The following is a 26544-nucleotide window of genomic DNA, read 5'->3' as shown; positions in this document are numbered from 1 at the left end:
AGTGTTTACAATAATGTTTCTAATAATGTTATAGATACGCTCCTAAGTCTACCAAGAAGGTAAATTTGTTAAAAAGAAAAAATCCAATATACAACTTATTAATAGTACACTATCTGACTCAATACTAATTTTCAATTGTTATCTCAGAAACAGATAAGGAAGCCAGATAGGGAAAGATATGTAGGGGGTTAGCGTTGAGAAGTCAGCAGCGTGCATTTCCAGCTCTAAGAATGATAAAATACATGATTTTCAGAGATAAATTACATGAAAAGGGGACAAAATAATGTCTATATGATATGGTCAAGTGATGAACTTCCACCCAAGATGGAACTGAAGTCTCATAACCAGCAGCTAATGGCTCTAAAGATTGTGAGTTGAAAGGCACATTAGTGTCCAAGTGACAGCATCTGAGAACAGCATTCTATAGTTCAATTAATATTTACGCATCAGGATTTTTCCCTAAGTGTTTAAAATCACACTGGCAGAAGTATAAATCAGAGGACCAACTGTGTAATAAACCGAAAACAGTAACTCACCATGCTCTTTCCTGAGGATCGCTAAGCACATCATAGGCTGCTTGGATTAATTTAAACTGTTCTGCAGCTTCCTCTGAGTTGTCTAAGTTCTTATCTGTAAAATAAATCTACAAAGCTCAGTAAACAAAAAAAAAATTGTATTTAAATTTACATTCATAAAGATGTATTACCCTAGAAAAACTAGGAGCACTATGCTAAACCTTTAGAAAACAGAACCAAAACAATAGCATAGTTATACATTACCTAAAGCTGATGTGGATAAACAATTAAGAAACATCTAAAATCAGGGATTAATAAATATATATGAAACTTAGGAGCCAAACAAAATATTGATGAGCCAGATATCCATAAAAAGTCAGGGAAGAGATATATATAGATATATATATATATATATATATATATATATATATATATATATATATATATATATATATATATATATATATATATATATATATATATATATATATATATATACACACACATACATGCATACATTTATATACCCTTAAAGTGAAGGTGAATTTTCATGTGAAAGTGCCCAGTTTTCATTCATGAAAATTGACAAAGCACCGTATTTTAAAAATACTTACCTTTTTCTTCTGAAACGCCGGATCGTCGTTCTGAAACGATGCCCCGCCTGCTTCTTCCTGGTTTACTTACCCAGCAATGACGAAATCTGCTTCTTCCAATCACGGCATTGCCTCAGGCAATGATTACCCCGGGGGGAAGCCATGATTGGAGGATGTCGGAATTGTCATTGCTGACGTATGAAGAGGCTTGCGACGGGCTGGTGAAGCACTGGAGCGGCTTCAAGAAGAAAAGGTAAGTATATTAAAAAAAACTGCTGAAATGTCAATTTTCATGAATGAAAGTGCCCTTGTTTTTAATAGTTGTTTTTAAAAACCGAGCACTTTCACATGAAAATTGACCTTCACTTTAAACATGGTGAACACAAGACCTATATTTATCCCCCAACCATTGGTACTTAAAACAATAATCCAAAAAAAGAAATAATTTTGTATCATTTGTATAAAAAGCAAGGCTGTTACAAATTATTATAAACCAAGAGCCGTGGTTCCTAAAATTATAGTTCTTATCTATAACTGTTTATAACTTAGGACCTTACATTGCTGTTTTTTCAATTAAGGATATAAAGAGAAATAAGAAAAATCGATAAACAGGAGTAAATTAGAAATTTGCTTAAAATTGCATGCTCTATCTGAACCATGAAAGAAAAAATTGGTTTTCATATCCCTTTAGGGACATGAGGTGGGGTTGAAATTTCATTAAGCCTTTTGTACTCCAAAAATTATCTAAGCTACCTTTTGCCCTTCTTGATTTTCTGAGGCTGTTAACAGTTATCTTCCTGTGTTCAGGACAGACCTGATGCTCATATCTTATCTATGTGCGTTCAATTGTCAAGGGGAACATGACACTGTTTTCTATTGCCTGCCTTACTGTGCCCAAGAGAGACGCAAGACAATATGTATTATCTATTTGTGACAAGGCAGAATAAAGGGATGATCTCTATTACCTTCAGGGGACAAGAAACTAATTGCTAATACTTTCATGTGACCAGAGATGCGAGGCAACTCTGGAGTAGAAGTTAAGCTGGGCTTCCATTACTTCCCACCTCTGAGTTTAAACTTGATGCTGCAACATATGATTAGAGTAGATGTGAGATTTTATTGCATTACTGGGATTGCAATATGATGTTGCAGTCTATTGCCTTCTTCTAATTGGGTAAATGTGAAGCTGTCTACCATCTTCCAATGAGTGAAGCTGTGCTCTACTGCTTCATTGTGACAGAAGGAAAAAAAAGACTTTATTTTATTGAGTCCCTATGATTGGTATAAGTGTGAGGCTATGGTCTATTTCCTCCTTTTAGACATGAAGAGATGTGAGGTTATTGTCTCCCTGTGACTGGGACAGATGCCAGGTTGCTGTCCATCACTTCTAAAAGACTAGGGGTAGAGATGTGGGGCTGCTGTCTGATGCCTTAGTATCCCTGGGTAGATGTAGAGATGTGTTTTATTGTCTCCCCATGCCTGTGGTAGATGTGGGGCTGCTGTCTGATGCCTTAGTATCCCTGGGTAGATGTAGAGATGTGTTTTATTGTCTCCCCATGCCTGTGGTAGATGTGGGGCTGCTGTCTGATGCCTTAGTATCCCTGGGTAAATGTAGAGTTGTGTTTTATTGTCTCCCCATGCCTGTGGTAGATGTGGGGCTGCTGTCTGATGCCTTAGTATCCCTGGGTAGATGTAGAGATGTGTTTTATTGTCTCCCCATGCCTGTGGTAGATGTGGAGCTGTTGTCTGATGCCTTAGTATCCCTGGGTAGATGTAGAGATGTGCTTTATTGTCTCCCCATGCCTGTGGTAGATGTGGAGCTGTTGTCTATTACCACCCAATGACTGGGATAGATGTGGGGTTGTTGTGTTTTGATTACCTATGATGAAGGAACGTGTTAAAATCTACTGCCATTCTATAACCAGAGTAGATGTCAGACTGTTGATTATAATCTCACTATATGGATAGATTATTGCATATTGACTTCTTACCACTAAAGGAACTTGTAAATCTCTAAAAAGTGGACAAGATGTGAGATTGCAATCTATTCTGTTCTTATGACCGAGGTAGATGTCAGGCTTAGGTAAACATGAGGCTGTTGTTTATTGCCTCCACGTCAGTGATAGTTGTGAGGTTGCGGTTTGTTAGGTGAGCGGACAGTCAATAGGTTAACGCGATAATAGTATCTTCCTTTCGCTTACCCGGGTGCCACCTCAGGGCCAGCTTCCTGTAGGCCTTCTTGAGATCATCGTCAGTGCATTCCCTGCGAACACCGAGCATCTCATAGTGACACTTCATAGCTGAAACCCTGAAGCCGGTTGACCCAGCACACGTGCATAGGGCACCCGGAAGAGAACACACTAGGCGGAACTCTAGTGACGAAACTTGCCCCCTTCCTGACACCAGCACTGTTACCAAGACAATCACAGCTTCCTGGTGTCGTCTTGGACGTAGTGACGTAAAACGTACATACTCAGCTCTCCAGACGTGTGTCAGGACGCAGGCGTGGGTAGGTAGTGCTAAAAGAAACTGCGCTAGAGAACGTTATCATTGCTCTGTTGCTTGCAAATAATCTCGTGCTTAGATATAAAGGGGTTTAAACACATAGTTCAAGTCAGCTCCAGAGTAGCAATGCACTGCTGGGAGCAATGACAAGAGGAAAATGTGTGTAGCCAACAATCACCAGCTAGCCTCCCAGTAGTGCATTACCGCTCTTGAGCCTAACAGTGTTTTTCAGAAAAGGGTACCAAGAGAAAAAACAAACTAATTTTGATAATAGAAAAGTCTCTTAAAATTGTATGTTATACTCATGAAAGTTTTATTTTGACTTTCATGCCCATTTAAAGGACATCAAATTCAGCATTGCATTTCTGCCTTTGCTTAGTTCACAAGCTCATTTTTTTTGATTCAGTGATAACTTTCCTAACACGTTGGGGTTGCACCTCAATCATTTAGAAACCTTAAAGTGATGGTAAATCCTGGCGTTTGTGAAACTCTAGGATTTACCAGTGGAACAAATAAAGGGGACTTCCAGTCATGAAGTATAAAATACTTCATGTTGAAAGTTCCTTTATTCTGAAGCGTTCACCGCACTAAACTTCTCATGCCACCCACGGAAGAACACTTTTTTGCTGTGAGGTGACATTTCCACCTCTTAGCCAATAGCTGTGCGGGCCAGCTGGCGTCATGCCAGATAGCTAGCACGGTATTGGCTAAGATCACCTCACAGCAAAATAACATTCTGCCGTGGGCGGCATGAGGAGCTCAGTGCGGCGAATATTTCAGACAAATAAAGGAACTTTAAGCATGAAGTATTTTATATTCCATTGGTAAATCCTAGTGTTTCACAAAACCTTGGATTTAGTTTGTAAGGTTATTTTTTGCAGTAATGTATAGATTACTCTCCCAGCTCTCTTGTCTTCTACCTCCCCTTTAATGGTCACCACCATCTTAGGTAGTGGCAGACAGTCTGCCAGTAAGCATTTTAGTTTTTTTTGTTTTTTTTTAATAATATATTTATTTATTTCTGTCCTGTAGGGGACCCCCCACTCACTGCATGCCACCATATTTGTTACGGGCAATTTGTCTTTTTTTGCTTAATTTTTAAAATATTTTATTTAATTTTTTCTGTAGTGTTTTGGCACCCCTTCCCCTCCAAGATAGTTTTCTGTAGTGTAGGGCCCCCTTCCTCCCCTCCAGCTTTATTTGCCATCGTGTAGGGCCCCATCCCTCCATCTCCCCGGCCTCACATTTTTTTATGTAGCATAGGGAATCCCGCTCCATCACTCCCACCACCCACTTGCCTTGATCATTTCCCACCTGCCACTATCCCAGCCCTTTACCCACGGCAGTATCAGATACAGGCAGTGACATTGCCTGTATCGAATCTGGCGTCATATGGTAACGGTGCACATTCAGTGCTCCATATGGCTTCTGCCCCCCTAGTTGCGGTTCCCACAGTTTTTGGATTTAGGTACGTCAACACAATACGTCCATTTGGCACATGGGGTTAAAGGGAAAGTGTACCCTAATTTTTTCTCCCCTTTTGTTTCCTCGTAATTATCCGTTTTACCTGCTGGAGTGTACTGTTTACTTATATATCTTATTTACCTTTATATCAGCATTTGAGATAGCTGCGTTTGCCTGTCATATCCCTACCTATACTGAACGTTTCTATACTTAAAGGGACAGTAAACACCTTTAGATTTGCATATAACATGTTTAGTAATGCAGGGCTCGACAAACCCTGGAGCCTGGGAGCCACTGGCTCCTAGAATTTTACCCCTGACTCCTAACCTTTTGGGTTATTCTCCATATATCTATATACAAATACCACTGTCTGGCTCCTAACATTTTAAGTCTCTCTCTCTCTCATATTCTTACTGGCTCTTACATTTTTAACAGATTTGCCGACCCCTGTAGTAATGTATAATGAAACAACTTTGCAATATAATTTCATTATTTATTTTCCCCTATTTCATGTAAAATAGATCTGAAAATTAAGCAATTTTAATTCTAATTTCTAAGAAGTTACACTGCACCCTGCTGACTTCTCAAGCCTAAGTCTGCTATATAGCTTTCCCTAATTGGCTTTATGTAATAAATGCTAAACTATGCACTCTATACGAACATTATAGCTGGGGCTAACCTTGTAGTCTGCCGACTACAGACCAGATTGGTTTCTCCAAATGGCAAATAGTGGGTAGAGTTTGGCTATTGATAAATAATGGCAGTAAAAATTATGTTAATGTGTTTTAAAAACATTAAGACTTGGCTGATATGTTGCTCTATAGCAACACAGCATAAATGTATTGTAATTAAAAGGTGTTTACTGTCCCTTTAAGTATAGGCTATAAAAAAGCTGTGTAAACGTAGCCACCAGAAGAGATTACACTCCCAGTGGTGGTTAGGATTGATAAGTAATACAATTTTATTTTTCAACCGTTCTCTCTAATTACTGGGCTTTGGTAGACAGACAGAGATAATATAAAGAAGCATGTGTGTGAACAGAAATAAATAAATACACATAATACAAATAATAAAACCAGCTATTTCATTTAAAAATAAACCTAAATAATCATTTTTCTCGTGTTTTATACTTTGCAGCTGATATAACAAACCATTGGAAGCACATCAAGGGAAAACAATTTTACAGTACACTGTGCTTTTCAGTAATCAGCCAAATGCACTGGTTGATGCCATGCATTTAATGTTTCTTTAAAGGGAAATGAAACAAAGAATGTGTATAAAACGTAATACTATTAGTAAATGTTTTAAGCGCTAGTATAATTGCTGAATGAACAATGACCCAAAAACACATAATCTCACCTGGTTCTAAGCCAATTTAAATGTACCTTTCATTTATTTTTTATTGAGAGGCATATTACTAATAGTTCTATGTGATCAGCACAACCTGTAGTATTATTATTATTATAATACTTTATTTATAAAGCGCCAATATATTCTGCAGAACTGTACTTTATATTTATGTCTCTATTTGTGTCTCTGATCAAACAGGTCTTAAACATGCCTTTCCTGACACAAATAGAATCTGAGGAGGATCAGTATGTTTTCACTTGCAGCTTGGACAATGTAAGGAACCTTTCAAATATCCTAAAGGCCATTCATTTTAAGGACCATGCTTCTTGTTTTGCCACTAATAATGGACTCAAAGTCACGGTTGAAAATTCAAAGTGTCTTCAAGCAAATGCCTTCATCCAGGTAATACTGCTTAGTCTTATGCAACCTTATTTAACACTGCTTAGTCTTATACTACTTTATTTAACACTGCTTAGTCTTATACTACTTTATTTAACACTGCTTAGTCTTATGCTACCTTATTTAACACTGCTTAGTCTTATGCTACCTTATTTAACACTGCTTAGTCTTATGCTACCGTATTTAACACTGCTTAGTCTTATGCTACCTTATTTAGCACTTCTTAGTCTTATGCTACCTTATTTAATAATGCTTAGTCTTATGCTACCTTATTTAACACTGCTTAGTCTTATGCTCCCGTATTTAACACTGCTTAGTCTTATGCTACCTTATTTAGCACTTCTTAGTCTTATGCTACCTTATTTAACACTGCTTAGTCTTATGCTACCTTATTTAGCACTTCTTAGTCTTATGCTACCTTATTTAATAATGCTTAGTCTTATGCTACCTTATTTAACACTGCTTAGTCTTATGCTACCGTATTTAACACTGCTTAGTCTTATGCTACCTTATTTAGCACTTCTTAGTCTTATGCTACCTTATTTAACACTGCTTAGTCTTATGCTACCTTATTTAGCACTTCTTAGTCTTATGCTAGCTTATTTAATAATGCTTAGTCTTATGCTACCTTACTTAACACTGCTTAGTCTTATGCTACATTATTTAACACTGCTTAGTCTTATGCTACATTATTTAACACTGCTTAGTCTTATGCTACCTTATTTAACACTGCTTAGTCTTATGCTACCTTATTAATTCCGCACATGTTGTATTGCAGAGCTCGGTGATCTGTACTGATGTTTTCTAACAGTTTTAGGCCATTCTACATATTTATATACAAAAACTCGTGGTGATTGATATCAGTTTCTCATGTTCTAGTTTCACAAACCAATTAAACGTATATGATTCAGATAGAGCATGCAATTTTAAACAACTTTCCAATTTACTTCTCTGATCAAATTCACTGTATTCTCTTGGTATCCTTTGGTGACTAAAAGGTGATTAGGTACCTGGTTAGGTGTTGTGGAATGGATTAAATAGCGAGTTTGGCCTTTAAGCCAGGCAGCTGTTTTGTAGATTAGTAAACCTATTCTCCTGGATAAGTACGATTTTTGGATATTTTCCAGCCCTGGTTATAGATAATCTACTACTTTTCTGTTAATCTGTTTTACTTATATACAATTCTTTTTTTATAGTAATTAGGATATTACCACTGGGTATGAAAATATTTTTTTATATATAATGTAATTTCCATTTAAATATTTTTAAACAAACTTTAATTTTCAGAAGATATTTTATTAAAAAAAAAAAAGCTGTATATTCAAAACTTCTACTGCATGTTTTTTTTTCTGTAATGATCTTTGAAATATTATGCATTCCCTACGCTACCTACAGGGACTAGATGATGGAATTATCCAGATATTGTGTATTGAGGAATGCTGTAGTGAGTATTAAATCTCCCTTTAGAGCAGCCTCTGATTGGCCACAACAAATGAGACCAGGAACACAAATTCCATTGAGTTTTTCCCTGGACTGTTCCGAAATGGCAAATCCTTGCAAGTTCTTTTAACAAAATGACAAATTTTTAATGCTTTTAAAACATATTTTATATGTGATCATAAAAATAATTCAATGTCCTTTTAACTATGATAGTTTGTATCTTCATGTACATCAGGCTGGAATCTTTCAAGAATTCAATGTAAATGAGGAATCTGTTGTGTTTCGGATCAACCTGACTGTTCTTCTGGACTGTTTAACAATTTTTGGTGCAAGCTCAGTTCCAGGTATGAAATCACATCCCCAAAATACATATTTTTTTCTGAAATATATCCTGGTTTGTAAACTGTTTGTGTGCAAAAGATGCAAAATACTATGATACTCCAGATATTCATTTCTGAATGTTTCAAGGCCACATAGAACACAGATAAAGCATTTAGTGCCAATAAACCCATAGAGCGCAGGCATCCAGCACCGCTCACCCTTGTATAGATACAGCACAGTGATCCAGCTCAGCTCACCCTTGTATAGATACAGCACAGTGATCCAGCGCAGCTCACCCTTTTATAGATACAGCACAGTGATCCAGCACAGTGATCCAGCACAGCTCACCCTTGTATAGATACAGCACAGTGATCCAGCACCACTCACCCTTGTATAGATACAGCACAGTGATCCAGCACAGCTCACCCTTGTATAGATACAGCACAGTGATCCAGCACCGCTCACCCTTGTATAGATACAGCACAGTGATCCAGCACAGTGATCCAGCACAGCTCACCCTTGTATAGATACAGCACAGTTATCCAGCACCGCTCACCGTTGTATAGATACAGCACAGCTCACCCTTGTATAGATACAGCACAGTGATCCAGCACCGCACACCCTTGTATAGATACAGCACAGCTCACCCTTGTATAGATACAGCACAGTGATCCAGCACAGCTCACCCTTGTATAGATACAGCACAGTGATCCAGCACAGCTCACCCTTGTATAGATACAGCACAGTGATCCAGCGCAGCTCACCCTTGTATAGATACAGCACAGTGATACAGCACAGCTCACCCTTGTATAGATACAGCACAGTGATCCAGCACAGTGATCCAGCACAGCTCACCCTTGTATAGATACAGCACAGTTATCCAGCACCGCTCACCGTTGTATAGATACAGCACAGCTCACCCTTGTATAGATACAGCACAGTGATCCAGCACCGCACACCCTTGTATAGATACAGCACAGCTCACCCTTGTATAGATACAGCACAGTGATCCAGCACAGCTCACCCTTGTATAGATACAGCACAGTGATCCAGCACAGCTCACCCTTGTATAGATACAGCACAGTGATCCAGCGCAGCTCACCCTTGTATAGATACAGCACAGTGATACAGCACAGCTCACCCTTGTATAGATACAGCACAGTGATCCAGCACCGCTCACCCTTGTATAGATACAGCACCGCTCACCCTTGTATAGATACAGCACAGTGATCCAGCACAGCTCACCCTTTTATAGATACAGCACAGTGATCCAGCACAGCTCACCCTTTTATAGATACAGCACAGTGATCCAGCACAGCTCACCCTTGTATAGATACAGCACAGTGATCCAGCACAGCTCACCCTTGTATAGATACAGCACAGTGATCCAGCACAGCTCACCCTTGTATAGATACAGCACAGTGATCCAGCACAGCTCACCCTTGTATAGATACAGCACAGTGATCCAGCGCAGCTCACCCTTGTATAGATACAGCACAGTGATCCAGCACCGCTCACCGTTGTATAGATACAGCACAGCTCACCCTTGTATAGATACAGCACAGTGATCCAGCACAGCTCACCCTTGTATAGATACAGCACAGTGATCCAGCACAGCTCACCCTTGTATAGATACAGCACAATGATCCAGCACAGCTCACCCTTGTATAGATACAGCACAGTGATCCAGCACAGCTCACCCTTGTATAGATACAGCTCACCCTTCTATAGATACAGCACAGTGATCCAGCGCAGCTCACCCTTGTGTAGATACAGCACAGTGATCCAGCACAGCTCACCCTTGTATAGATACAGCACAGTGATCCAGCACAGCTCACCCTTGTATAGATACAGCACAGTGATCCAGCGCAGCTCACACTTGTATAGATACAGCTCACCCTTGTATAGATACAGCACAGTGATCCAGCGCAGCTCACACTTGTATAGATACAGCTCACCCTTGTATAGATACAGCACAGTGATCCAGCGCAGCTCACCCTTGTATAGATACAGCTCACCCTTGTATAGATCCAGCACAGTGATCCAGCACAGCTCACCCTTGTATAGATCCAGCACAGTGATCCAGCGCAGCTCACCCTTGTATAGATACAGCTCACCCTTGTATAGAAAACGTGTGTGTGGTAGACCGAGCGCTAGTATTTTACAGCCTTATGCTCACTGGCAAAAGTCCCCTAGTGGACTTGGGATGTGACTACAATTGTGTGATATAGTGAGCGCTGGGAAGCTTAAAAGGACTGTGAGGTATGGATATGTTAAAAATGGAATGTATTTATTACAGTTAATATACAATGAAAATACAATATAATACATACAAATTAAAAAGCTTCTAAAATTCTTCCTAAAATCTCTATGGATCCATGAGATATAAGTCTTAAGGATATAGTGTTACCTATATCTGTGGTGTTGGAACAAATATTACGTTAGCTCCGACAACAGTCTAAGACCATAGTATTATGGTCTATAAAGTGCAGTTTAAGCACAGATATTTACAAACAGCAGATGTGACGTAAATGGCCAAAATTGGCGTAGTACAATGTCAATAATACAGATGTCAACAATACAGATGCAGTATAAAAGTATAAGTGATAGAAATACAATATAAATAAAAGTGTAGGAGAAATCCAATTGTGTAAAAATGGAAATAAAATTTGTTGAAAAAATGAAGAAATTTATGTCTCTCAAATAGTTTCTTAAAAAATGTCTCTTTGGAAAATCACAGTGTTCCAAAAAAAAAAAAATATATATATATATATATCAGAGTGTTCCACAAAAATTGCAAAAGTGTTCCACAAAAATTGTAAAAAATGAATCCACAAATAAATATCAAAGTGTTCAAAAAATATGGTGGGTAAGTGCGTTCAAAGAAATCCTATATGATTAACTTCCAAAATAAACTCCAATAGCTGTGGTAGACATGAAGGAGATTATAAGAATGCAGAATATAAAAAATATATAAAAAATGTAGAATATAAAAATGCAGAAGAAAAAAAAGTACAATAATGTGGCGCAGCTCACCCGTTTATAGATACAGCACAGTGATCCAGCTCAGCTCACCCTTGTATAGATACAGCACAGTGATCCAGCTCAGCTCACCCTTGTATAGATACAGCACAGTGATCCAGCTCAGCTCACCCTTGTATAGATACAGCACAGTGATCCAGCGCAGCTCACCCTTTTATAGATACAGCACAGTGATCCAGCACAGTGATCCAGCACAGCTCACCCTTGTATAGATACAGCACAGTGATCCAGCACCGCTCACCCTTGTATAGATACAGCACAGTGATCCAGCACAGCTCACCCTTGTATAGATACAGCACAGTGATCCAGCACCGCTCACCCTTGTATAGATACAGCACAGTGATCCAGCACAGTGATCCAGCACAGCTCACCCTTGTATAGATACAGCACAGTGATCCAGCACCGCTCACCGTTGTATAGATACAGCACAGCTCACCCTTGTATAGATACAGCACAGTGATCCAGCACCGCACACCCTTGTATAGATACAGCACAGCTCACCCTTGTATAGATACAGCACAGTGATCCAGCACAGCTCACCCTTGTATAGATACAGCACAGTGATCCAGCACAGCTCACCCTTGTATAGATACAGCACAGTGATCCAGCACAGCTCACCCTTGTATAGATACAGCACAGTGATCCAGCGCAGCTCACCCTTGTATAGATACAGCACAGTGATACAGCACAGCTCACCCTTGTATAGATACAGCACAGTGATCCAGCACAGCTCACCCTTGTATAGATACAGCACAGTGATCCAGCGCAGCTCACACTTGTATAGATACAGCTCACCCTTGTATAGATACAGCACAGTGATCCAGCGCAGCTCACACTTGTATAGATACAGCTCACCCTTGTATAGATACAGCACAGTGATCCAGCGCAGCTCACACTTGTATAGATACAGCTCACCCTTGTATAGATACAGCACAGTGATCCAGCGCAGCTCACCCTTGTATAGATACAGCTCACCCTTGTATAGATCCAGCACAGTGATCCAGCACAGCTCACCCTTGTATAGATCCAGCACAGTGATCCAGCGCAGCTCACCCTTGTATAGATACAGCTCACCCTTGTATAGAAAACGTGTGTGTGGTAGACCGAGCGCTAGTATTTTACAGCCTTATGCTCACTGGCAAAAGTCCCCTAGTGGACTTGGGATGTGACTACAATTGTGTGATATAGTGAGCGCTGGGAAGCTTAAAAGGACTGTGAGGTATGGATATGTTAAAAATGGAATGTATTTATTACAGTTAATATACAATGAAAATACAATATAATACATACAAATTAAAAAGCTTCTAAAATTCTTCCTAAAATCTCTATGGATCCATGAGATATAAGTCTTAAGGATATAGTGTTACCTATATCTGTGGTGTTGGAACAAATATTACGTTAGCTCCGACAACAGTCTAAGACCATAGTATTATGGTCTATAAAGTGCAGTTTAAGCACAGATATTTACAAACAGCAGATGTGACGTAAATGGCCAAAATTGGCGTAGTACAATGTCAATAATACAGATGTCAACAATACAGATGCAGTATAAAAGTATAAGTGATAGAAATACAATATAAATAAAAGTGTAGGAGAAATCCAATTGTGTAAAAATGGAAATAAAATTTGTTGAAAAAATGAAGAAATTTATGTCTCTCAAATAGTTTCTTAAAAAATGTCTCTTTGGAAAATCACAGTGTTCCAAAAAAAAAAAAAATATATATATATATATATCAGAGTGTTCCACAAAAATTGCAAAAGTGTTCCACAAAAATTGTAAAAAATGAATCCACAAATAAATATCAAAGTGTTCAAAAAATATGGTGGGTAAGTGCGTTCAAAGAAATCCTATATGATTAACTTCCAAAATAAACTCCAATAGCTGTGGTAGACATGAAGGAGATTATAAGAATGCAGAATATAAAAAATATATAAAAAATGTAGAATATAAAAATGCAGAAGAAAAAAAAGTACAATAATGTGGAGCAGCTCACCCTTGTATAGATACAGCACAGTGATCCAGCTCAGCTCACCCTTGTATAGATACAGCACAGTGATCCAGCGCAGCTCACCCTTTTATAGATACAGCACAGTGATCCAGCACAGTGATCCAGTACAGCTCACCCTTGTATAGATACAGCACAGTGATCCAGCACCGCTCACCCTTGTATAGATACAGCACAGTGATCCAGCACAGCTCACCCTTGTATAGATACAGCACAGTGATCCAGCACAGCTCACCCTTGTATAGATACAGCACAGTGATCCAGCACCGCTCACCCTTGTATAGATACAGCACAGTGATCCAGCTCAGCTCACCCTTGTATAGATACAGCACAGTGATCCAGCGCAGCTCACCCTTTTATAGATACAGCACAGTGATCCAGCACAGTGATCCAGCACAGCTCACCCTTGTATAGATACAGCACAGTGATCCAGCACCGCTCACCCTTGTATAGATACAGCACAGTGATCCAGCACAGCTCACCCTTGTATAGATACAGCACAGTTATCCAGCACCGCTCACCCTTGTATAGATACAGCACAGTGATCCAGCACAGCTCACCCTTGTATAGATACAGCACAGTGATCCAGCACCGCTCACCGTTGTATAGATACAGCACCGCTCACCGTTGTATAGATACAGCACAGCTCACCCTTGTATAGATACAGCACAGTGATCCAGCACCGCACACCCTTGTATAGATACAGCACAGCTCACCCTTGTATAGATACAGCACAGTGATCCAGCACAGCTCACCCTTGTATAGATACAGCACAGTGATCCAGCACAGCTCACCCTTGTATAGATACAGCACAGTGATACAGCACAGCTCACCCTTGTATAGATACAGCACAGTGATACAGCACAGCTCACCCTTGTATAGATACAGCACAGTGATCCAGCACAGCTCACCCTTGTATAGATACAGCACAGTGATCCAGCACCGCTCACCCTTGTATAGATACAGCACCGCTCACCCTTGTATAGATACAGCACCGCTCACCCTTGTGTAGATACAGCACAGTGATCCAGCACAGCTCACCCTTTTATAGATACAGCACAGTGATCCAGCACAACTCACCCTTGTATAGATACAGCACAATGATCCAGCACAGCTCACCCTTGTATAGATACAGCACAGTGATCCAGCACAGCTCACCCTTGTATAGATACAGCTCACCCTTCTATAGATACAGCACAGTGATCCAGCGCAGCTCACCCTTGTGTAGATACAGCACAGTGATCCAGCACAGCTCACCCTTGTGTAGATACAGCACAGTGATCCAGCACAGCTCACCCTTGTATAGATACAGCACAGTGATCCAGCACCGCTCACCCTTGTATAGATACAGCACAGTGATCCAGCACAGCTCACCCTTGTATAGATACAGCACAGTGATCCAGCACCGCTCACCCTTGTATAGATACAGCACAGTGATCCAGCACAGTGATCCAGCACAGCTCACCCTTGTATAGATACAGCACAGTGATCCAGCACCGCTCACCGTTGTATAGATACAGCACAGCTCACCCTTGTATAGATACAGCACAGTGATCCAGCACCGCACACCCTTGTATAGATACAGCACAGCTCACCCTTGTATAGATACAGCACAGTGATCCAGCACAGCTCACCCTTGTATAGATACAGCACAGTGATCCAGCACAGCTCACCCTTGTATAGATACAGCACAGTGATCCAGCACAGCTCACCCTTGTATAGATACAGCACAGTGATCCAGCGCAGCTCACCCTTGTATAGATACAGCACAGTGATACAGCACAGCTCACCCTTGTATAGATACAGCACAGTGATACAGCACAGCTCACCCTTGTATAGATACAGCACAGTGATACAGCACAGCTCACCCTTGTATAGATACAGCACAGTGATCCAGCACAGCTCACCCTTGTATAGATACAGCTCACCCTTGTATAGATACAGCACAGTGATCCAGCGCAGCTCACACTTGTATAGATACAGCTCACCCTTGTATAGATACAGCACAGTGATCCAGCGCAGCTCACCCTTGTATAGATACAGCTCACCCTTGTATAGATCCAGCACAGTGATCCAGCACAGCTCACCCTTGTATAGATCCAGCACAGTGATCCAGCGCAGCTCACCCTTGTATAGATACAGCTCACCCTTGTATAGAAAACGTGTGTGTGGTAGACCGAGCGCTAGTATTTTACAGCCTTATGCTCACTGGCAAAAGTCCCCTAGTGGACTTGGGATGTGACTACAATTGTGTGATATAGTGAGCGCTGGGAAGCTTAAAAGGACTGTGAGGTATGGATATGTTAAAAATGGAATGTATTTATTACAGTTAATATACAATGAAAATACAATATAATACATACAAATTAAAAAGCTTCTAAAATTCTTCCTAAAATCTCTATGGATCCATGAGATATAAGTCTTAAGGATATAGTGTTACCTATATCTGTGGTGTTGGAACAAATATTACGTTAGCTCCGACAACAGTCTAAGACCATAGTATTATGGTCTATAAAGTGCAGTTTAAGCACAGATATTTACAAACAGCAGATGTGACGTAAATGGCCAAAATTGGCGTAGTACAATGTCAATAATACAGATGTCAACAATACAGATGCAGTATAAAAGTATAAGTGATAGAAATACAATATAAATAAAAGTGTAGGAGAAATCCAATTGTGTAAAAATGGAAATAAAATTTGTTGAAAAAATGAAGAAATTTATGTCTCTCAAATAGTTTCTTAAAAAATGTCTCTTTGGAAAATCACAGTGTTCCAAAAAAAAAAAAAATATATATATATATATATCAGAGTGTTCCACAAAAATTGCAAAAGTGTTCCACAAAAATTGTAAAAAATGAATCCACAAATAAATATCAAAGTGTTCAAAAAATATGGTGGGTAAGTGCGTTCAAAGAAATCCTATATGATTAACTTCCAAAATAAACTCCAATAGCTGTGGTAGACATGAAGGAGATTATAAGAATGCAGAATATAAAAAATATATAAAAAATGTAGAATATAAAAATGCAGAAGAAAAAAAAGTACAATAATGTGGAGCAGCTCACCCTTGTATAGATACAGCACAGTGATCCAGCTCAGCTCACCCTTGTATAGATACAGCACAGTGATCCAGCGCAGCTCACCCTTTTATAGATACAGCACAGTGATCCAGCACAGTGATCCAGCACAGCTCACCCTTGTATAGATACAGCACAGTGATCCAGCACCGCTCACCCTTGTATAGATACAGCACAGTGATCCAGCACAGCTCACCCTTGTATAGATACAGCACAGTGATCCAGCACAGCTCACCCTTGTATAGATACAGCACAGTGATCCAGCACCGCTCACCCTTGTATAGATACAGCACAGTGATCCAGCTCAGCTCACCCTTGTATAGATACAGCACAGTGATCCAGCGCAGCTCACCCTTTTATAGATACAGCACAGTGATCCAGCACAGTGATCCAGCACAGCTCACCCTTGTATAGATACAGCACAGTGATCCAGCACCGCTCACCCTTGTATAGATACAGCACAGTGATCCAGCACAGCTCACCCTTGTATAGATACAGCACAGTTATCCAGCACCGCTCACCCTTGTATAGATACAGCACAGTGATCCAGCACAGTGATCCAGCACAGCTCACCCTTGTATAGATACAGCACAGTGATCCAGCACCGCTCACCGTTGTATAGATACAGCACAGCTCACCCTTGTATAGATACAGCACAGTGATCCAGCACCGCACACCCTTGTATAGATACAGCACAGCTCACCCTTGTATAGATACAGCACAGTGATCCAGCACAGCTCACCCTTGTATAGATACAGCACAGTGATCCAGCACAGCTCACCCTTGTATAGATACAGCACAGTGATACAGCACAGCTCACCCTTGTATAGATACAGCACAGTGATACAGCACAGCTCACCCTTGTATAGATACAGCACAGTGATACAGCACAGCTCACCCTTGTATAGATACAGCACAGTGATCCAGCACCGCTCACCCTTGTATAGATACAGCACAGTGATCCAGCACCGCTCACCCTTGTATAGATACAGCACCGCTCACCCTTGTGTAGATACAGCACAGTGATCCAGCACAGCTCACCCTTTTATAGATACAGCACAGTGATCCAGCACAACTCACCCTTGTATAGATACAGCACAATGATCCAGCACAGCTCACCCTTGTATAGATACAGCACAGTGATCCAGCACAGCTCACCCTTGTATAGATACAGCTCACCCTTCTATAGATACAGCACAGTGATCCAGCGCAGCTCACCCTTGTGTAGATACAGCACAGTGATCCAGCACAGCTCACCCTTGTATAGATACAGCACAGTGATCCAGCACAGCTCACCCTTGTATAGATACAGCACAGTGATCCAGCGCAGCTCACACTTGTATAGATACAGCTCACCCTTGTATAGATACAGCACAGTGATCCAGCGCAGCTCACACTTGTATAGATACAGCTCACCCTTGTATAGATACAGCACAGTGATCCAGCGCAGCTCACCCTTGTATAGATACAGCTCACCCTTGTATAGATCCAGCACAGTGATCCAGCACAGCTCACCCTTGTATAGATCCAGCACAGTGATCCAGCGCAGCTCACCCTTGTATAGATACAGCTCACCCTTGTATAGAAAACGTGTGTGTGGTAGACCGAGCGCTAGTATTTTACAGCCTTATGCTCACTGGCAAAAGTCCCCTAGTGGACTTGGGATGTGACTACAATTGTGTGATATAGTGAGCGCTGGGAAGCTTAAAAGGACTGTGAGGTATGGATATGTTAAAAATGGAATGTATTTATTACAGTTAATATACAATGAAAATACAATATAATACATACAAATTAAAAAGCTTCTAAAATTCTTCCTAAAATCTCTATGGATCCATGAGATATAAGTCTTAAGGATATAGTGTTACCTATATCTGTGGTGTTGGAACAAATATTACGTTAGCTCCGACAACAGTCTAAGACCATAGTATTATGGTCTATAAAGTGCAGTTTAAGCACAGATATTTACAAACAGCAGATGTGACGTAAATGGCCAAAATTGGCGTAGTACAATGTCAATAATACAGATGTCAACAATACAGATGCAGTATAAAAGTATAAGTGATATAAATACAATATAAATAAAAGTGTAGGAGAAATCCAATTGTGTAAAAATGGAAATAAAATTTGTTGAAAAAATGAAGAAATTTATGTCTCTCAAATAGTTTCTTAAAAAATGTCTCTTTGGAAAATCACAGTGTTCCAAAAAAAAAAAAAAATATATATATATATATATATATATATATATATATATATATATATATATATATATATATCAGAGTGTTCCACAAAAATTGCAAAAGTGTTCCACAAAAATTGTAAAAAATGAATCCACAAATAAATATCAAAGTGTTCAAAAAATATGGTGGGTAAGTGCGTTCAAAGAAATCCTATATGATTAACTTCCAAAATAAACTCCAATAGCTGTGGTAGACATGAAGGAGATTATAAGAATGCAGAATATAAAAAATATATAAAAAATGTAGAATATAAAAATGCAGAAGAAAAAAAAGTACAATAATGTGGCGCAGCTCACCCTTGTATAGATACAGCACAGTGATCCAGCACAGCTCACCCTTGTATAGATACAGCACAGTGATACAGCACAGCTCACCCTTGTATAGATACAGCACAGTGATTCAGCACAGCTCACCCTTGTATAGATACAGCACAGTGATCCAGCACAGCTCACCCTTGTATAGATACAGCACAGTGATCCAGCACAGCTCACCCTTGTATAGATACAGCACAGTGATCCAGCACAGCTCACCCTTGTATAGATACAGCACAGTGATCCAGCACAGCTCACCCTTGTATAGATACAGCACAGTGATCCAGCACAGCTCACCCTTGTATAGATACAGCACAATGATCCAGCACAGCTCACCCTTGTATAGATACAGCACAATGATCCAGCACAGCTCACTCTTGTATAGATACAGCACAGTGATCCAGCGCAGCTCACCCTTGTATAGATACAGCTCACCCTTGTATAGATCCAGCGCAGTGATCCAGCACAGCTCACCCTTGTATAGATACAGCTCACCCTTGTATAGATACAGCACAGTGATCCAGCACCGCTCACCCTTGTATAGATACAGCACAGTGATCCAGCACCGCTCACCCTTGTATAGATACAGCACAGTGATCCAGCACCGCTCACCCTTGTATAGATACAGCACAGTGATCCAGCACCGCTCACCCTTGTATAGATACACTACAGTGATCCAGCACCGCTCACACTTGTATAGATACACTACAGTGATCCAGCACCGCTCACACTTGTATAGATACAGCTCACCCTTGTATAGATACAGCACAGTGATCCAGCGCAGCTCACACTTGTATAGATACAGCACAGTGATCCAGCACAGCTCACCCTTGTATAGATACAGCACAGTGATCCAGCACCGCTCACCCTTGTATAGATACAGCTCACCCTTGTATAGATACAGCACAGTGATCCAGCACCGCTCACCCTTGTATAGATACAGCACAGTGATCCAGCACCGCTCACCCTTGTATAGATACACTACAGTGATCCAGCACCGCTCACACTTGTATAGATACACTACAGTGATCCAGCACCGCTCACACTTGTATAGATACACTACAGTGATCCAGCACCGCTCACACTTGTATAGATACAGCTCACCCTTGTATAGATACAGCACAGTGATCCAGCACAGCTCACCCTTGTATAGATACAGCACAGTGATCCAGCACAGCTCACCCTTGTATAGATACAGCACAGTGATACAGCACAGCTCACCCTTGTATAGATACAGCACAATGATCCAGCACAGCTCACACTTGTATAGATACAGCACAGTGATCCAGCACAGCTCACCCTTGTATAGATACAGCACAGTGATCCAGCACAGCTCACCCTTGTATAGATACAGCACAGTGATCCAGCACAGCTCACCCTTGTATAGATACAGCACAGCTCACCCTTGTATAGATCCAGCACAGTGATCCAGCGCAGCTCACCCTTGTATAGATACAGCTCACCCTTGTATAGATACAGCACAGTGATCCAGCACAGCTCACCCTTGTATAGATACAGCTCACCCTTGTATAGATACAGCACAGTGATCCAGCACAGCTCACCCTTGTATAGATACAGCACAGCTCACCCTTGTATAGATCCAGCACAGTGATCCAGCACAGCTCACCCTTGTATAGATACAGCACAGTGATCCAGCACAGCTCACCCTTGTATAGATACAGCACAGTGATCCAGCACAGCTCATCCTTGTATAGATACAGCACAGTGATCCAGCACAGCTCACCCTTGTATAGATACAGCACAGTGATCCAGCACAGCTCACCCTTGTATAGATACAGCACAGTGATCCAGCACAGCTCACCCTTGTATAGATACAGCACAGTGTAGGTAAATGTGCCAAAGAGGAAAGAACTCCCACAAGCATAAGTATCAATATTCTTGAATGGCAAAATGTTGCAAATAATATAGGCTGAGATAAAACACTATGCACAAGCACCTTTATAAAACAATTGTAGAAAATGTATTGGATATGTGTTAAAAGTCCACACAGAAACTGTGTATATACACACTCACGGATAACTGAAAGACAAGGATAGGGGTGACGTCATCTGACGCGTTTCATGCCGGTTGGCGCTTTTCTGAAACTGTCACAATGGCATTATGCTGTCATGCTTGGGGTTCAATGACATTAGTTCTTTTAGAGCACTTAGGGAAAGTGTTTTTATGCACTTTTGTGTTCATGTCTAATGCAGATTAAACCTATTCCTTTCCTAGTGACAGCCACCGCACTGAAGCTGTGTTACCATGGGTATGGCCACCCTCTCACATTGTTTCTAGAAGAAGGAGGGGTGGTAACAGTTTGCAAAATAAACACTCAGGAACCTGAGGAGACACTGGACTTTGATTTCTGCAGCACCAATGTTGTCAACAAAATAATCCTGCAGTCAGAAGGGCTCAGAGAGGCGTTTGCAGAATTGGACATGACCAGCGATTTCCTACAGATCACTATGTCTCCAGACAGACCCTATTTCAGGTATCTGTTGTTCTTCTATAGACTTCTTTGGCTGTAGATAGCGGAAGTGCTTTAGCATTATTATAATAATTTGCGATGTTTTTCTTTTTTTTTTAAGTGCTGGTTTTAAACTAAAATTATATATAAAGTGGATTTATCTCAGTATATGGAAATAACAAAAATTAGACTAGGTACAATGTTTTGTATTCACAGCACAATCTGGTTAAAGGCAGCAGCATCCCTAGTAGACTATCTCGTAATAAATTTGTATTGAATTATTCTTGAATTTTGAAAAGAGATATTACGTTTAGTATCTCTTTAGCATAGTTCCACAATACCATTAAAATTTGTGTAGCTTTAGTTCATTATAAAAAATAAAATAACACCTGATTTTGAAGCTATTATCTGTTCTTTTGCTATGACTTTTTATTTTAATTATACAAGGACAGTAATACGATGTCATCTGATAGTACAATTGCTAGTATTTATGTGAGGGAGACTGCACTTGTGCACAGCACATCAGCCTCATGAACCTTTAATAATAGTGTGTTCTATTTTTTGTAACATTTTATTATTTTACATATACTCAATAGTAACTATGTGTTAGTCCAGCTGGAAAAATACCATTACACCAGCACCAAACGAGCAGAAGAATTTCATAACATAACATTCTTATGGGAAGAATATATAAATACCTAATAGCAATCTACTCCCTTATACACTTTGACCAATTGACCACAGAACAATAACTTCACACGCAACTTCTCTACACCTAGAATGTAATCATACCGACAAAGTAGAGTTAACCTATAACAATCTGGAGGAGGTCATTGTTACTTTCAGTTATCTTCACTTGTTATTTTCACTACTATTTTAACCCATAGATAACTTTCAATTTTGAGTGTTGGCTGATTGGCATCTGTCACCTAATCCAACAGTAATAGTTAACCTCGAGTCTTACAGATACGAGCCTAAATGTGTAACTGTAACAAACTTTCATTTATTGTAACAATTGATGTAAATTTGAAATTTTATGTTTCTCTATGTATATCTTGGAAATATCTCAATAAAAGAATAAAAAAAAAGAAAGAAAAAAAAGTAACTATGTGTTAGATCCCTACAGGGGTAAAAATATATGCAATGTCATACTCAAGAGCCACAATGTATTGCCACTCCTGAGCAGGACATGACTGGTAAACCAATCAGGAGCAGCATACACACGTAACCACCAATCAGCATATAAATGTATCCGCAAATAACTTGTCTTGTCCTCCTCAGGGCTGGCTTAGGCTATCACCTGTTGCACAAAGTAACCAGTGAACATTCATACAATAATACATGCTATTATTGCATTAGAATGTCTCTTTAACCAAATCGAGCATATTGGCTCTAAATGTTCATTCATACGTACTTTCCACTTGCTTTTCTAGATTGTCCACATTCGGAAATGCAGGAAGTGCTCATCTAGATTACCCCAAAGATTCAGATCTGATAGAAGCGTTCCACTGCAGTCAGACTCAGACAAACAGGTAATGTGGGGCTGAGTAGTTATTTTGTGTTGGATGGGAGTTATTGTAACCGCACAGTATGACTACAACACAATAGTGCAAATAGCAGCATCTGGTTAATACATGGGGGTAGAAAATAAAGCAAGAAATATAATACTCTCCTACTAAGTCTCCAATCCTGTTTCTGTAAACTTCATAGTCCAAAACAGGGGAACACTCAGTCTTCACTGGCGCTTATAAGAAAGCTGTGGTGCAATGAACACCAGTATCCAATTTACAGCTTCATTCATTTCTACCGGTTCAATGCTCCTCGTGAAGGTAACAAATAACTGTAGCTTAATTTAAGAATATGCTTTATTGAATGTAAAAGTCTTGTTCAGAATTCAGATTACTTCAATGCGTTTCAGTGTAACAACTATCTTTCTCAAGGGTGTAAAATGATAAAAAGGTGTCAAGATCCCTGTTTTGGATTAAGGAGATAATCTAAACTATAACTAATAATATAATATATAATTATTTTCTTTTTTATGAGACTTGTAGCACAGAATATGCAGTTTGAAAGGGCTTTTGTTTTGTATAAATAATGCTAAAATCAAATAGGGAAAAGCCTTAAAGGGCTAATGAAGTCCAAATTAAACGTTCATGATTCAGATAGGACATGTCATTTGAAACAACTTTCTAATTTACTTTTATCATCAAATTTCTTTGTTCTCTTGTTGTTCTTAGTTGAAAGCTAAACCTATGTAGTCTCATATACTAATTTCCAAACCCGTGAAGGCCGCCTCTCATCTGAATACATTTGACAGTTTTTTACAGCTAGAGGGCGTTAGTTTATGTGTTTCATATAGATCACTCTGTGCTCATGCATGTGAAGTTATTTAAGAGTCTGCACTAATTGGGTAAAATGCAATTCTGTCAAAATACCAGATATGAGGGGGCAGTCAGCAGATGCCTAGATACAAGGTAATTACAGAGGTAAAAAGTATATTTCTATAACAGTGTTAGTTATGCAAAACTGGGGAATGGTGAATAAAGGGATTATCTATCTTTTTAAACAATAACATTTTTGGTGTTTACTATCCCTTTAAAGTCAATGGTGATTTAAGATTGCTCTATGTTAGGCTGTTGAATGGGTATTGTCCTTGTCACAGTGATCTAATGTGCCTACAATGACCTGCTCAAAGCATTTAGAAATTGCAGCGGACAAGTAAAAAAAATTCCCTATCTTTAACATCACTTTTCTCCTCTGACTAGTAAACTTTAGTGATATATTTTAACCATTGCGTATAAAACCTTACATTCTTAATGGGATTTGAAACACAATTTTTTTTTTAATGATTCAGAAAAAGCATGAAATTTAAAGCAATTTTCGAATTTACTCCTATTATCAATTGTTCTTCGTTCTCTTGGTATCTTTATTTGAAAAGGCAGGAATGTAAGCTTAGGAGCCGTCCCATTTTTTGTTCAGCACCTGGGTAGTGCTTGCTTATTGGTGGCTACATTTATGATTTAAAAATTACTGTTTTATTTGTGTTAATAGCATCAAGAGGGCTAATCATCATAGTTTAGTATCATGCTGGCAACAAATGAATTTAATATATGTGGAACATGTAACATGTTTATAGATAAGGTGTAGTATAATTGTCTCTGTCTCTTCACAGTTTAATTAAATCTTAATTTTCAGAATGTGTGTGTAAGAATGATGTAACGTTTTAGATAAATATGTAGAAGATATAATTTAACACTAGTCTATGTAGTGTATTGATGGCATTTAGTTAAATACAGATTAATAGTTCCCGTTAACCCCTAATATTCATTTTATTTTTTATTTTTAGTGTTTGCAGAGTACAGTATTTTCACATACACTAAATGGGACATTTCTTAGTTTACCTTAGTGATACTAAGTGCATCTGGAAAGTCACAAGTGAATGATATATTTCTCTTTATTATATGATACGTAACCTTTTTTTTTTCTTCCAATCAGATATAAAATCTCTCTGCTGAAGCCATCAACAAAAGCACTTGCATTGTCCTGTAAAGTGTCTATCAGGACAGACAACAGAGGTTTCCTTTCCTTGCAATACATGATCAGGAACGAGGACGGACAGATCTGTTTTGTTGAATATTACTGCTGCCCTGATGAAGAGGTGGACACTGCAGATACATAGACTTTATAGTGGACACTTTGTAAGCAGTTTATGGCCACAGATGCAAGAAATGAACTCACATTAAAAAAAAAAATTATTTCACTAAACTATAGAATAAACTGGTCAATTTTGGAAGCAGTAAATCCTATTGGTCAAACTAGTTACATCATCTACTGCATAAGAAAACATTCACTCTACTTTATAATGACCGGCTTACAATGTTGCAATGTTAAATGAGTATTTTCAGGGGCGAGCTACTGAGTAGTATCTCATAGATGTCTGATTTTCTCAGTCCCATTTCTTACAACTGACTATAAAGTAAAAAAGAATGAACTATGTACTGCAATGTTGTCTCTGTCATATAATATTTTTGTATTCCTATTTTTATGTTTTTGTACGTAGCTGTGAATAAAAATGTTTACGATAAGAGACTTTTATTCATTAAATAAATCTTAAATAAACAGACCATTACAAAGTAATTAATATGCATAAATCCCCTTTAATCCTTGAAGATGGAATTTCTTTTTAAAGGGAAATATTACTTAATTATTTAGAGCATGTAATTTTACCCTACTGTGTATTAAAGCGCTGCAAAGGTATTAAACACACAGTAAAAGTGCTATTTGGGACCTGCAGAGCACTGCTGGTCTCAAGCGGAAGCCACTACATCCAATCATCAGCGCTAGTCACACGACTCAGCTGATGATTGGATTCAGCAGAGCACTGCTGGTCCCGAGCAGCACTTTTACTGTGTATTTAACCCTTTTGTAGAGGTTAAACACACAGTAGTGTAGGGTCGTTAGTCTTGAATTGACATCCTCTCATCTGACAACCTGTCCACTCAACCCTTTTCCTTCACAATGTCTTCCCTTTCTATCTGCTTCTTTAACTCCTGCCCTAACTCATCACTTTAACCAGTCTCTCACCACTGGTATACATTCTGATACATTCAAGCTACGTTAATCACGCCAATCTTAAAAAAGCCCTTGCTTGACCTCACCACCCCTGTTATCAGCCAGTCTGCATACTTCCCTTTTGCTGCCATATTATTAGAACTATTATTCTATAATCACCTAACAAATTATCTGCTGCTTTCAACACAGTTAACCATCCTCTCCTCTTACAAATACTACGTTCTTTTGGTCCTAGAC

The 26544-nt window shown here is 39.4% G+C and overlaps 2 protein-coding genes across 2 annotated transcripts in view; one reads left to right on the top strand and one right to left on the bottom strand.

The window, feature by feature from the left end:
- Positions 1 to 3543, bottom strand: part of DNAJC21 (DnaJ heat shock protein family (Hsp40) member C21) — a 73377-nt gene extending 69834 nt beyond the window's left edge. Inside the window, exons 1-2 of the mRNA XM_053701198.1 lie at positions 3310 to 3543; positions 537 to 630 (exon numbers count right to left, since the gene is read on the bottom strand). Coding sequence (XP_053557173.1) covers positions 537 to 630; positions 3310 to 3406 — 191 coding nt within the window. The 5' untranslated portion in view covers positions 3407 to 3543. The remainder of the gene's footprint in view (positions 1 to 536; positions 631 to 3309) is intronic.
- Positions 3544 to 3584: 41 nt separating this feature from the next.
- RAD1 (RAD1 checkpoint DNA exonuclease) lies at positions 3585 to 25820 on the top strand. Its single transcript, XM_053700421.1, has 6 exons — positions 3585 to 3617; positions 6626 to 6829; positions 8502 to 8610; positions 21501 to 21759; positions 23169 to 23267; positions 25231 to 25820. Exons 2-6 carry the CDS (start codon positions 6635 to 6637, stop codon positions 25412 to 25414), a joined length of 846 nt encoding a protein of 281 aa, XP_053556396.1. The 5' UTR covers positions 3585 to 3617; positions 6626 to 6634; the 3' UTR covers positions 25415 to 25820.
- Positions 25821 to 26544: the final 724 nt, after the last annotated feature.

Source organism: Bombina bombina, chromosome 2 (genome assembly GCF_027579735.1).
Source record: "Bombina bombina isolate aBomBom1 chromosome 2, aBomBom1.pri, whole genome shotgun sequence".
Taxonomy (NCBI): domain Eukaryota; kingdom Metazoa; phylum Chordata; class Amphibia; order Anura; family Bombinatoridae; genus Bombina; species Bombina bombina.
Note: the sequence above shows the minus strand (reverse complement) of the source record. Positions and strands in the feature narration are given on the sequence as shown.

What these genes read in the sequence shown, in the direction of transcription:
- RAD1 (XM_053700421.1), top strand. Translation starts at nt 6,635, where the DNA reads ATGCCTTTCCTGACACAAATAGAATCTGAGGAGGATCAGTATGTTTTC. An exon ending in TGGTGCAAGCTCAGTTCCAG is followed by an intron (nt 8,611 to 21,500) that starts GTATGAAATCAC and finishes TTCCTTTCCTAG; the next exon opens with TGACAGCCACCGCACTGAAG. An exon ending in AGTCAGACTCAGACAAACAG is followed by an intron (nt 23,268 to 25,230) that starts GTAATGTGGGGC and finishes TCTTCCAATCAG; the next exon opens with ATATAAAATCTCTCTGCTGA.